The following is a 14,215-nucleotide window of genomic DNA, read 5'->3' as shown; positions in this document are numbered from 1 at the left end:
TGGCCTAATCTTTGTTATTTTTTTCCTTCTACTAATTTTTGATTTAATTTTCTACTTTTTTGATGTAGGTGTATATTGCAATAAGTTTTCCTCTTAGCACTGTTTTTTGTTGTATCTCACATGTTTTGGTATGTTCTGTTTCCATTTTCACTTTTTTTAAAAAACTTTTTAAAATCTCCTTCTTAATTTATTCATTGACCCAGTGCTTGTTCAGGAGCATGTTGCCTAATTTCTAAGTATTTGTTCAGTGTCCAAAATTTCTCTTATTATTGATTTCTAGTTTTATTCCATTGTGGTCTGAGAAGATAGTCGATATGATTTCAATTTTTAAAAATTTGTCAGGACTTGGTTTTTGGCCTAACATACGGTCTATCTTGGAAAATATTCTGTGTACTAATGAGAAAAATGTGTATTCTGCAGCTGTTGGGTAAAATGTTCTGTAAATGCCTGTTAGGTCCATTTGGTCTAAAGTGCAATTTAAATAAAATTTTTTTGTTGATTTTCTTTCCAATGTTGAGAGTAGGGTGTTGAATTCCCCAACTTTCATTACTTTGGAATTTATCTCTCCCTTTAGATCCAATAATATTTGCTTTACATATTTGAGTGCTGTGATGTTGGATGGATATATATTTAGAATTGTTGTATCCTCTTGCTGAATTTATCCTTTCTTCATTATGTCATGATCTTCTTTGTCTCTTTTTACAGCCTTTGATTTAAAGTCTGTTATATCTGATACAAATATAGCTACTCCTGCTTGCTTTTGGTTTTGATTGTCACAAATTATCTTTTTCCATCCCATTACTTTCAGTCTATGTGTGTCCTCACAGGTGAAGTGAGTTTCTTGTAGGCAGCATATATTTGAGGTTTTTTTTGTTTTGTTTTGTTTTGTTTTTTTTGTTTTTTTTTTTTTTTTTAGCTGTTCAGCCAGTCTATATCTTTTAAGTGGGGAATTTAATCTGCTTACATTCAAGGTTATTATTGATAAATGAGAACTTATTCCTGTCATTTTGTTTATTGTTTTATGGTTGTTTGTGTACCCTTTGTTTCATTCTCTTGTATCATTTATTATTGTGGTTTGGTGGATTTCTGTAGCAGTAACATTTGACCCCTCTTTCTGTTTTGTGTGTATGATCTGCCACTGAGTTTACACTTTTATGTGTTTTTATTATGTCATATATCAACCCTTCACTTCCAAATGTAGGACACACTTAAATTTTCTTGTAGGGCTGGCCTGGTGGTGAATTCCCTCAGTTTTTGCTTGTCTGGGAAATACTATTTTTCTTCATTTTTGAAGGATAGCTTTGCTGGGTATAGTATTCTTGATTAGCAGGTGTTTTTTCTTTCAGCACTTTGAATATATCCTTGCATTCTCTCCTATCCTGCAAGAGTTCTGCTGAGAGATCTGCTGTTGGTCTGATGGGGTTCCATTATATATAACTTGATGCTTTTCTTTCACTGTTTTTAGAATTCTGTCTTTGGCTTTTGTCACTTTGAGTGTAATATGCCTTGGAGAAGACATTTTTGGGTTGAATCTATTTGGGATCTTTGAGCTTCCTGTATGTAGATGTTTATATCTCTTGCAAGACTTGAGATGTTTTCAGCTATTATTTCATTAAATAGGTTTTCTATGCCTTTGGACATCTTTTGCCCTTCTGGAACTCCCCAAATTGGAATATTTGGTCACTTTATAGTGTCTTATATTTAACATAGGATTTCTTCTTTCTTTCTTATTCCTTTTTTTTTTTTTTTTTTTTTTTTTTTTTTTTTTTTTTTTTTTTGCCTGACTAGGTTATTTCAAAGACCTATATTCAAGTTTGAAAATTATTTATTCTGGCCAGGCACGGTGGCTCACACCTGTAATCCCAGCACTTTGGGAGGCTGAGGTGGGTGGATCATGAGGTCAGGAGATCGAGACCATCCTGGCTAACACAGTGAAACCCTGTCTCTACTATACAAAAAATTAGCCGGGCATGGTGGCATGTGTCTGTAGTCCCAGCTACTCGGGAGGCTGAGGCAGGAGAATCACTTGAATTCAGGAGGCAGAGGTTGCAGTGAGCTGAGATCTCACCGCTGCACTCCAGCCTGGCGACAGAGCAAGACTCCATCTCAAAAAAAAAAAATTCTTTATTCTGTTTGATCTAGCATATTGTTGAAGCTCTTGATTGTATTTTTGAATTTCATTCATTGAATTCTTCAGTTCCAAAATTTCTGTTCGGTTCCTTTTATCTGTCTCTTTGTTGAATTTCTCACTCAGATCATGAATTATTTTTCTGATTTCTTTGTATTGTTTATTTGTGTTTTCCTGTATCTCACTGAACTTCTTTAATATCATTATATTGAATTCTTTGTCAGGTATTTCATAGATTTCTTTTTTTGTTGGAATGTGTTGCTGGAGAATTACTATTTTATTTTTTTACTTTTTGAAATGGAGTTTTGCTCTTGTTGCCCAGGCTGAAGTGCAATGGCGCAATCTCAGTTCACCACAACCTCTGCCTCCCGGGTTCAAGTGATTCTCCTGCCTCAGCCTCCTGAGTAGCTGGGATTATAGGAATGTGCCACCATGCCCAGCTAATTTTTGTATTTTTAGTAGAGACGGGTTTCTCCATGTTGGTTAAGCTAGTCTCAAACTCACAACCTCAGGTGATCCGCCCACCTTGGCCTCACAAAGTGCTGGGATTACAGGCATGAGCCACCATGCCTGGTCACTGGAGAATTATTGTGTTCTTATTGTGTCCTTGCTTTTTTATATTTCTTATGTCTTTATGTTTGTTTCTGTGCATCTGGTATAATAGTTGCTTCTCCAGTTTTATGGATTGGCTTTTGTAGGGATGGAGTTTTTCCTATAGATGTATCTATAGTGTTGGTTGGGTTTGACTTTGGCTTTGATTCTGAGCGGACACAGCAGTGTAGTCTCCATATGATTTCTTCAGCTGTAATCAGCATCAGTCATGTCTGTGAGTTAGTCAGTGACTTGGGCTATTAGTGGAGGATATGGTGAGGCTTTGCTGGGGACAGGGATGCCAGATGGGCCAGTCCTTGGGTACCAGTGGTGGTGATAGCAGGCTAGGCATGCCAGCTTTTGGGCCCCTGGGTGGCATTAACAAGCACTCATGGTAGTAGGTCTGGGTGGGCCAATCCTTGGTCAGTGGTAGCAGTGGGCTGGGTGGGTGGGTCCTCAGGCCCTAAGTGGTGTGTGTGGCATCAGGGATGGCAGTAGCAGCAGTGGGCCAACTCTCAGGCCCCAGAGCTTCACATGGGAGTGCCAGTGGTGGTGGCGGTGGGCCAGTCCTAAGGTCCTCAGGTGGCACATGGGTGAGTTCTGGCAGTGGTGGCAGGCTGGGTGGGCCTGTCCTCAGGTTCCCAATAGGCAAATTTTAAAGGCAAATGTAGTTGTTGGCAGTGGTAGACGGGGTAGGGCAATCCATAAGCCCCCAGATGATGTGCATGGGTGCTGGGAGTGGCAAGCAGGGCAGGCCTATCTTCAGATCCCTCGATGATGTGTGTGAGCACAGGGGTGGGCTGATCCCCAGGCCCCCTGATGGTGCATGTGAGCACTGGCAGTGGGTGGGGCAGGTCTGTTGTCAGGCCCCCCGATGGTGCATGCAGCCATCAGTGTTAGTGGATGGGGCAGGTTGATCCCTAAATCCCCCCAACAACACACTTGGTTGCCAGTGGTGGTGGCAACACATTGGTTAGGCCTGTCCTTAGACCCCTGGAAGATGTGTATGGGAGCCAGTGGTGACTGGTGGGTGAGTCAAACCCCAGATCCCTCAACAACATACATGGGCACCAGTGGTGGTGGGTGGGGCAGGCCTGTCCTCAGGCCCCATGACAGCACCTGGTGGGCTGATCTTCAGGCCCCCTGAAGGTGTGTATGAGTGTCTAGTGGCCCTGCTGCTGGGGAAGTAGCGGAGTTGCTGACAGTGGCAGCAGCTGCAGGCAGGTGGCTTTTGGGTTCTGGGGAGCTTGTGCGTCAGCCCCTTTGCCCTGGGGACAGCCTCCCTGGTGCACTGCGTCACCTGTTCCCCAGGGTGTAGGACACTGTGTGGGTTAGAGTGCTTAGACCCACCTGCACCACTGAGTCCAGCCAGTGTTGTGAACCTGCATCCTTTTAAGTAGACATGGGGGTGGGTGTTAGCAGGGCTCCAGGGATGTGAAGAAGCAGGGGATGTTGGGCCCCAGGGCAAGATATAGTCTGATGGGGGCTGGGCTCTCAACATGGCACCATGCTGCAGCTGCTTGGGTCTGGGGGGCTGGAGGGTGTGCGATTCAGTGTGAACTCCTTCTCTGGAACAATACTGTTAGGTGGAGTCCAGGTAGCTTCCTATACTAGTCTAAGGGCCCAAATGGCTCTCCCATGGCTAGCATTACCAAAGTCTGCAGTGGAATATGGACCACTGGGGATCTCTCAATTACCTTTTCCCATATTGGGAAGTTTCTCCTGGCTCCAAGCTGACCCTAGCAGGGCCAACTGCTTTGTTTCCCTTTATTTTCATGCCTCAGAGATCCTCTGTCCCTCTTTTGCTGAATTCCAGTGTTCTTTCTTTGATGCTCTATTCAACTTGTGATAGTCTACTCATTGTTTTGGTCCATCTTTGTTAGGGAGGCAAGTTCTGGGTGCCTCTAGCCAGCCATCTTGAAGCCTGTAATAATTTTTTTTTTTTTTTGAGACATGGTCTCACCCCAGGCTAGAGTGTGGTGGTATGATTATGGCTCAATGCAGTCTCAACATCCTGGGCTCAAGTGATCCTCCCACCTCAGCCTCCTGAGTAGCTGGGACTACAGGCACACACCATCATGCCCAGCTAATTTTCTCTATTTTTCGTAGAGACTTGGTCTCCCTGTGTTGTTCAGGCTGGTCTTGAACTCTTGGGCTCAAGTGATCCTCCCATCTTCGCCTCCCAAAGTGCTAGGATTACAGGTGTGACCTACCATGCCAGCCAGCCTACAATAATTCTTAAAGCAGGTGAATGTATTAATCACAGTTCTAAGTGGTAGAGACCAATTCAAACTAGTTTATGCAAAAACCAAGGCATTTAATGGTTACAACACCAAATCACAGGAGTGGATGTCACTTCAGAGATTATTAGATCCAGGGAGCCAGATGCTATCAACACTCTCCTCTTGTTTTATCCCTTGTCTCCTCCTCTCTCTCTCTCTATTGACCTTGTTAGACACTGGCAATCCTAGACTCACATTCTTTTTATTTTATTTTATTATTATACTTTAGGTTTTAGGGTACATGTGCACAATGTGCAGGTTTGTTACATATGTATCCATGTGCCATGTTGGTGTGCTGCATCCATTAACTCCTCATTCAGCATTAGGTATATCTCCTAATGCTGTCCCTCCCCCCTCCCCCCACCCCACAACAGTCCCCGGCGGGTGATGTTCCCCTTCCTGTGTCCATGAGTTCTCATTGTTCAATTCCCACCTATGAGTGAGAACATGCGGTGTTTGGTTTTTTGTCCTTGGGATAGTTTACTGAGAATGATGTTTTCCAGTTTCATCCGTGTCCCTACAAAGGACATGAACTCATCATTTTTTATGGCTGCATAGTATTCCATGGTGTATATGTGCCACATTTTCTTAATCCAGTCTATCGTTGTTGGACATTTGGGTTGGTTCCAAGTCTTTGCTATTGTGAATAGTGCCGCAATAAACATACGTGTGCATGTGTCTTTATAGCAGCATGATTTATAGTCCTTTGGGTATATACCCAGTAATGGGATGGCTGGGTCAAATGGTATTTCTAGTTCTAGATCCCTGAGGAATGGCCACACTGACTTCCACAATGGTTGAACTAGTTTACAGTCCCACCAACAGTGTAAAAGTGTTCCTGTTTCTCCACATCCTCTCCAGCACCTGTTGTTTCCTGACTTTTTAATGATGGCCATTCTAACTGGCGTGAGATGGTATCTCATTGTAGTTTTGATTTGCATTTCTCTGATGGCCAGTGATGATGCGCATTTTTTCATGTGTTTTTTGGCTGCATAAATGTCTTCTTTTAAGAAGTGTCTGTTCATGTCCTTCGCCTTTCTTGATGGGGTTGTTTGTTTTTTTCTTGTAAATTTGTTTGAGTTCATTGTAGTTTCTGGATATTAGCCCTTTGTCAGATGAGTAGGTTGCAAAAATTTTCTCCCATTCTGTAGGTTGCCTGTTCACTCTGATGGTAGTTTCTTTTGCTGTGCAGAAGCTCTTTAGTTTAATTAGATCCCATTTGTCAATTTTGGCTTTTGTTGCCATTGCTTTTGGTGTTTTAGACATGAAGTCCTTGCCCACGCCTATGTCCTGAATGGTATTGCCTAGGTTTTCTTCTAGGGTTTTTATGGTTTTAGGTCTAACATGTAAGTCTTTAATCCATTTTGAATTAATTTTTGTATAAGGTGTAAGGAAGGGATCCAGTTTCAGCTTTCTACATATGGCTAGCCAGTTTTCCCAGCACCATTTATTAAATAGGGAATCCTTTCTCCATTGCTTGTTTTTGTCAGGTTTGTAAAAGATCAGATAGTTGTAGATATGCGGCATCATTTCTGAGGGCTCTGTTCTGTTCCATTGATCTATGTCTCTGTTGTGGTACCAGTACCATGCTGTTTTGGTTACTGTAGCCTTGTAGTATAATTTGAAGCCTAGACTCACATTCTTATAGGGTAACCAATGAGGACAGAGCACTTCTAACTCCAGTGCAGGGAATCCCAGGCCTATCCTGGACCACTTGCTTATCCTTCATTTGGCGGGTAGGGTTATGCACTGTTGCATTTGCCTGGCCTGGTCAGCACCCATCCCTGTGGTGGTCAGAGAGTGCTGTGGATACTGTAAGTAGCTTTGTGGTTGAGGGGAAGAGGCATGGTTTCCCAAGAGAAGAAGGGTGTGGTTCTGGGAAGACAAACAATAGACATTCACTAGTTTGCAGATGAAACAGGCTCAGAGAGGCTAGGCACAGCGCTCACTCAAGGTCACACAACTGTCAAGGAGCAGAGAAGAAATCCTTTAGGTTTCAAGACACACCGACTCCCTAAGTGACCAGGTGTGGTGAATGGCATGGGTTGCTGAGGTGTATTGTGGAATTTTCAGCAAAGACCTCACTAAGGCATTTGTATTTCTGAATTGATGTTTATCCTCCTTAGAGGCAAAGGGAGGGACATGGTGACTACTTGGTGTCCTGCAGGCCTAGATGAGTGGGTGAGCATCACAATTATCCTTTTGTCCATGTTTCTTCCTCCTCTTTTTGTATTCCTTTCGCAACATAAAAGGGTTAAGATATGAGACACTCTACAAATGCAAACCCAGATTAGAGGGCTTATGTCTCCTTTGAAGGACGTGGTAGCATTTAGCATTTTAAAAATGGTATTTAATAGACTTGACCCAGAGAGGGAGAGCGAGCCAGAGAGCATGTTCATGAATCTCAGCTTACCCCAGTGTCTGTCTGAATAAACGACTTCAAATTAAACTGTGGTTGGGTGGGAAGTGACTTCTTTATGTAGGTGAATCCATTAGTCCTCCTAACCTTTCTTGGAGGGATGTGGTTATTGTTTTTTTTCCAGTACACTTAGGGAAACCACATGTTCAATGCTTAATGGATGAGCTGCAAAATGGGTCCACTAAAGTGTTTTGGGGTCAGTTGTTTCTCTCCAGCCGTGCGGAGGGCAGAGACAGCAGCAACTTCTACAAGTGGCTTGTAAGTCTGGGGACACGCAGGCCACTTCTGTTTTCTCTTCATGTGCTAGACAGAGGAAAGGGCAGATGTTTCGTTGTTAATAGAAGATTCTAGTGCTTGGCATATGTCCTCACTCTAAGAAAGACAGCCAGATAGCCATTCCTGCCTCTCTATGCCCTTTCCTTCAGTTTTTCTGATACGTAAACGTCGAGTCTTCTCCTTGGGAGAGAGTTGGTGGTCTGGTTAAGAGGGAAGGTCAGTGTGAAGACTGAAGAGCTGTTACCACTTTAGAATCCTTGAGCCTGTTCAGATTATCCAAATGAATAACAGTGTTAAGGAAAAGTATGGCATGTAAGTTTTTGTTTCAAAGCACTTCAGAAGCTATTTACTTGGAAAGCAACTTGCATTTTGCCTAGAAGGCTAATTACAAAACATATTAAGTGTGGGAATGCTGAAGGATAACTTCAATTTTTAATTTTCCATATTGCTAAGCTATTTAATCCTGTGGACTAGGGAAAGGAAATATAAGGAAAAGAGTCACCCTTTTTATCTTTATCATTTTAAAGAGCTTTTTGGCTCCTATGGGCCAGCCTTGGCTGTGGCAACACCATTTGTTCACTCATTCATTCATCTGACAAAAGTTTTCAAATACATGCCACATGCCATGTAGTGCATTGGAGACACAGTAAGGAACATGACTTGGTTCCTGCACTCGAGGAGCTCAACAGAGGGCTGTTGGCAAACCCAGGAAAGGCCATTTGTTTGTGCCTGGTCTGGGCATGACTAGGGGACATTTATAAAAGAGAGGGTACCATAGAACTGGTGTTGGAGAAAGGGCAGGAGTGATGCATTGGACAAAGAGCAGGAAGATCTTCCAGGTGGGGGAAACATTGCATGAAAAGACACAGGACTATAGGAGACTCTGATGCATTTGGGGAACTATACATAGTTGAAGCAAGGTATCTGTGCCTGAGAGATGTCTTGGCTGGGGTTGTCTCTTGGCTCAATACCACAAGAAGGAAGGGGGCTGAGAAAAATGGCAGTCAGTTGAATCAAAACGACTCTGCAGCTCACCCCGACTGGTCTTCTTTCCCCTCCAGCTCCTACCTATTTTGACGCGTGGGAAGTATTCCCAACAGGGTTTGAGTCAGGGGCCCTTGCCAACATTGATAATTAACTGAAGAAAGTACAGAAGAAGTAAGAATGAATCTTGTGTTTATTAAATTGGTATCGGTAGAACACAACATTATGAGGGGGCGGAATGAGAAACTGAAGCGTGGGGAAATTGAATGTGGTCCCTGCAGTTGTTTTGTTTTTAGTTGCAGTTAGGATACTAATTCAAGGTGGTGTTTGATGTTTCAAAACAAACTATAAAAACATGAGGGAGTGATAACAAATGACAAGCCCGTGCAGTCCAGAGGTCACTTTCAAATGTAAAGGCATTTCTGCCATTTATGGTGGTTTTATGTGAAAAGTGAAATTTTGAAATGAAGATGAGGATTAAAGTGTAAGAGGAAAACATGTGAAGCAAAGATTCCATTATTTTTTCTGAATAGGTGTCAGAACCTCAAAGATAACACCATTGGCATCGAGGAGAATGCAGTCTCCCTGACCTGTCGCTTTCACGTCACCGTCTTTAAATTCATAGGGGATTATGACGAAGTTCACCTTCACTGTGCAGTGTCACTCTGCGACTCAGAAAAGTACTCCTGTAAAATCGTAAGTGAGAGTGTGAAAACGAAGTGCTTAGCCTTATTTCTCACTGTCTCGGTTTCCCAACATAAGGATCGTGAATGCCAGGTGACCGCACTGGAATCATCCATAGGTGCTTGGGGTGGACAGTCATCTTTGATGGAACAGTGAGAGAGAACACGGGGAAATATATCTATTTACTCTTCTATCTCTGAATTGTCAACCAGTCATTGGCTTAACGCTAGACTAGGGTTTCTCAAAGCTCGGCACTGTTGACATTTTGGACTGAATAATTCTTTGTTGTGGAGGACTGTTCTGTGCGCTGTAGGATGTTAGCAATATCCCTCACCTCTACCCATGGATACCAATCACATCTTCCCCCAGTTTCAACACCCAAAATGTCTCCAGATGTTGCCATTGGCCTGATTGAGAACCACTGCACTAGTGTCTCAAGGAACCAGGCGGCCTGACTCTAATGACTGTTGGACCAAGTTCCACTCCACTACAGAACCAAGCTCTTGAGCTCAGGATACAATGTATCCAGGTGTCCTGCAGCTCACCTGTTCTACATCAGGACTCTGGAGGGGGTGAGGGCTGAGGTAGCAAACCAATTATCTCTTCTGTGCCAGGCTTCCACCTCCACCACTTACAGGCTGGGTCCTTAAGATTTGATTGCACCGATACCTGGCCCCTAGCCTTTAACATTGCAACTTTATGCTTACACCATGTTTGCAGAATCAAGATGTGAATTATGGTCAGAGCAACTTACAGATGATACTGCATACATTAGTGTCTGATGAGACACAGCAATCTTATGCCTGGGCAGGGAGCTTCTTTGAATCTAATTCCAGTGTGGATCAATCAGAAATGAAGGAGAGATTTTTAAAAAGGAAAAGTACTAATTCCAGTGTGGAGAGTGTGTTTAATTCTGTTCAACATACAGCCTAGAGTCCCAGTGGATTCAATGATCAAGAATGCATTGGTTCTAATTAATCTGAGCAGCCATAATGCTTGAGGCCAGAGCCACTGCCTCTTTTAGAGGTGAAAACATGGTGAAGAATAAGTTATCAGCTTAATTGTTTGGAATTTTCCCCCTGGTATTCTGTCTTGCAGACCTGCCCACAAAATTCCAGGATTGCCACCGATTACACAAAAGAACCCAAAGAACAGATCATTTCAGTGGGACCTATTAGGAGAAAAAGTATGTATGTTCTCTAAAACACACCCTAAATTATTAAAACAACGGGATTTGAAGGCTCAGACGTGTTTCACCTCTGATGTGGGTCCAGTGGACGAGGAGGCTGGTGTTGGGGACACCAGTTTGAGAACATCACCTGCTTCCTTAAAGACATCTTTTCATTTACTTGTAAACATTCAACAATGGCATTGAGGTTTTCTTTGTCCTTTTTTTTTTTTTTTTTTTTTTTGAGACAGAGTCTCTGTCGCCCAGGCTGGAGTGCGGTGACACCATCTCAGCTCACTGCAAGCTCCGCCTCCCGGGTTCATGCCATTCTCCTGCCTCAGCCTCCCGAGGCTAATTTTTTTGTATTTTTAGTAGAGACAGGGTTTCACCGTGTTAGCCAGGATGGTCTCAATCTCCTGACTGTGTGATCCACCCGTCAGCCTCCCACAGTGCTGGGATTACAGGCGTGAGCCGCCATGCCCAGCCTGTCCTCCTCTCTTTTTAAAGCCTTTCCCTTCGATACCAGTGGAAGGGTTGAACTGTCTGTGGTTAATCTTCCTACCTGCTCTTTTGTAGGGCTGGACTGGTGTGAGGACAATGGAGGGTGTGAGCAGATTTGCACGAGCCGAGTGGACGGGCCTCTCTGCAGCTGTGTAACAGGAACCCTGCAGGAGGACGGCAAGAGCTGCAGAGGTAGACACTCTTCTACCTTGGGGCAGGCAGCTGGGGGATACGGGAGGCTCTTTACCACCAGAAGGAGAAATTCAGATTTGAAGGCCACTCGGTCAGCAACTCTCCCTTGACAACTCCAGAAATTAAGAAGGAAAGATGGGGAACATGCCCAAGGAATTCTAGGGCCATTAAACAAACAAACAAACAACAACAAAAAAAAAACCTTGCTCTTTCATCTAAAATATAAAGGTAATTTAAAAAAACAACTTATCCAGCCAATTTTAAGGACCATATATTGGCCTACATCTGGCTGCCAAGTCTACTTGGGCTAAGGTTGGGATTGGGATGCTTCCTCCAGCAAACAAGCCTCAGCATATGGCTTCCCTGACCTCTTACGAGGTTGGCAGGACTCTCTTCCTTTTCGAGATGGAGTTTTGCTCTGTCGCCTAGGCTGGAGTGCAGTGGCATGATCTCGGCTCACTGCAACCTCTGCCTCCCAGGTTCAAGTGATTATCCTGCCTCAGCCTCCGGAGTAACTGGGACTACAGGCACACGCCACCACGCCCGGCTAATTTTTGTATTTTTAATAGAGACGGGGTTTCTCCATATTGGTCAGGCTGGTCTCAAACTCCTGACCTCGTGATCCGCCTGCATTGGCCTCCCAAAGTAGGACTCTCTTAAAGATTGGATTAATTCTGCTACTTTGCTGCCTTAGGGCCATTTGGGTAAAATGGGTTCTTGGCGATGAAGTTTCCTTTCTTTAGCTGAGTGCTGCAGAGATGTCTGATCCCTATCAAACAGGTATTTTTTCACCCTGTAGGGCTTACTGTGTTCCTCTCTGTTTACAGCCTCTAATTCTTCAATCAAACTTCAAGTCTGGACACTTCTTCTCATCATGATCCAGATTTTATTATGGCATTTTGTCTATAAATCAGGCACAACCTCATAATTAACTCAAGGTTGCTATATAAAGTACTGTAATTTACTTACTTCAACTCCCTGTAGGATAAAAAGTGTGTGCCCTTAAGTCAAAACCTATTTGAAAGCGTCCAGCATCTCAAAATGATGCCACCTGCCTCCAATGGCCCAAGGTCCAGAAACCAGCGACCATCCAAGCTCCTCTTTCAGAGTACAAAACGGGGCTTCTACAAGCCAGTTACGGAAAGTATTTCTCTTGTGTAAAATTCCCAAACAGTTGTCACTAGAAACTTTGGTTCACGTGAAAAAACAGTAAAGGAAAAATATTCTGGTTAGAGAAATGTGACTGGAAATCTGACCAGAGAAATCCGTCAAGCCAGTGCTATTTCTGGATCACAGTTTTTTACAGAGAGAGGGCCTGTTGGAACGATTTTGAAGTGATGACTGGAAGGTTTGACTCCCTCTAAGGAGTCTTGCTGGCGTTTGGAAGTGTCCGATCTATGTTGTGCACGTGTCCTGTCTATGAGGCGCTTCTCCACCTACTGTGTCCTTCAACCTTGCCATGGCAGCTTTGGCCACTGGGGATACTGTGGACCTGGGGAACCCCACCCACTCTCCTACCCCCTCGAACCCAATCCCTTCTCTTTTTACAAATCAACCAAATACTTTTTAATGTGTTTTATCCTTAAATAAACTTTGTGTTCAAGTATTCTCATTACTTGGTGGCTGGAATCATTCTTACTGATGTTAAGCTTTGTACACTAAATAGCATGCCATGAATTTTTTTTTTTTAAGAAGTAGCAGCAATTGGACCAGGAAGGCACTGTTGGCCAGAACGTTAATGCGCCATTCTATTGTTCGTGTGTACTTACAGAGCATTAGCAGAGCATTAAGGTACGGTGTAGAAGGGAAGCAGGTAGCATCCTCTTTTGTAAGTGGTACGCAAACACGTATCTGCTATAATTAACTACAAAATGGAGGGCCTGCTAAGTATATCCCCGGAGTGCTTTGCTTTTTAAGGGCAAAAACAAAGTCAAACCCACGTCAGGTTTATTTTGAAGTTGTCTTGGATTTAAACGGATAGCGTTTTTGTATTTTTCTGGGAACTCTGAAAAGCTGAGCAAAAATGCTTAGTGTTCTTGAACATGAGTGTGGGTGAAATGGCCATTGTCTCGTATGTCAAAGCACTGGCATCACACTATCACTGAGCTGAAGAAGTGCGGTGTAGCCTGAGTGTGCACTGAGCTGTTTTGTTCTCCCAGCCCCCTGGGAGAGTCAACACATTCTAGCTTATCTCAGCAGTCACACATGCTATGCAGCTAAGCGGACAACTGTTATTGATGGAGAAAAATATGTGCTTCTGCTTGGACATCTTAAGATCTTTGGGGAAAATGCTGAGCACTGAGATGGATTAAGGAGTCAAGCCATTGTCTATTCTAGCTGAGACACAGTACTTCTTCCCCAGCAAGTTAGAAATGAATGTTAGGTGTGTGTTCTTTTTTTTTTTTTTTTTTTTTTTTTGAGATGAAGTCTCGCTCTGTCGCCCAGGCTGGAGTGCAGTGGTGCGATCTCGGCTCACTGCAAGCTCTGCCTCCTGGGTTCACGCCATTCTCCTGCCTCAGCCTCCCAGAGTAGCTGGGACTACAGGCACCCACCACCACGCCCGGCTAGTTTTTTGTATTTTTTTAGTAGAGACGGGTTTTCACCATGTTAGCCAGGATGGTTTCAGTCTCCTGACTTCGTGATCTGCCTGCCTCAGCCTTCCAAAGTGCTGGGATTACAGGTGTGAGCCACTGCACCCTGCCTACGTGTGTGTTCTTTGTTTGCATGAAAACCTGGATTCCATACTATCCCATACTTCAAGATAGGAGGATTCAGATGAGCTTATGCACCATTTCCATTCACACCATTAAAGGTTTAGGCTTTTGAAATCAAACAGATTATGAGTTGAATACAATAATATCTCATTTATGGTTTTACCTGAGATCCTTAGATGAATTTTTTTTTTTTTCCCTGAGACAGGGTCTCACTCCTGTTGCCAAGGCTGGAGTCTATTGGCATGATCTTGGCTCACTGCAGCCTCGACTTCCTGT

The 14,215-nt window shown here is 43.6% G+C and overlaps 1 protein-coding gene across 1 annotated transcript in view; it reads left to right on the top strand.

Annotated features, from left to right (window-relative positions):
- Window positions 1–12,840, top strand: part of TECTA (tectorin alpha) — an 85,828-nt gene extending 72,988 nt beyond the window's left edge. Inside the window, exons 20-23 of the mRNA XM_030829024.1 lie at window positions 9,214–9,376; window positions 10,463–10,550; window positions 11,109–11,225; window positions 12,053–12,840. Of these exons, the coding sequence (XP_030684884.1) occupies window positions 9,214–9,376; window positions 10,463–10,550; window positions 11,109–11,225; window positions 12,053–12,153 (469 nt within the window). The 3' untranslated portion in view covers window positions 12,154–12,840. The remainder of the gene's footprint in view (window positions 1–9,213; window positions 9,377–10,462; window positions 10,551–11,108; window positions 11,226–12,052) is intronic.
- Window positions 12,841–14,215: the final 1,375 nt, after the last annotated feature.

This window comes from Nomascus leucogenys, chromosome 15 (genome assembly GCF_006542625.1).
Source record: "Nomascus leucogenys isolate Asia chromosome 15, Asia_NLE_v1, whole genome shotgun sequence".
Classification (NCBI taxonomy): Eukaryota; Metazoa; Chordata; class Mammalia; order Primates; family Hylobatidae; genus Nomascus; species Nomascus leucogenys.
Note: the sequence above shows the minus strand (reverse complement) of the source record. Positions and strands in the feature narration are given on the sequence as shown.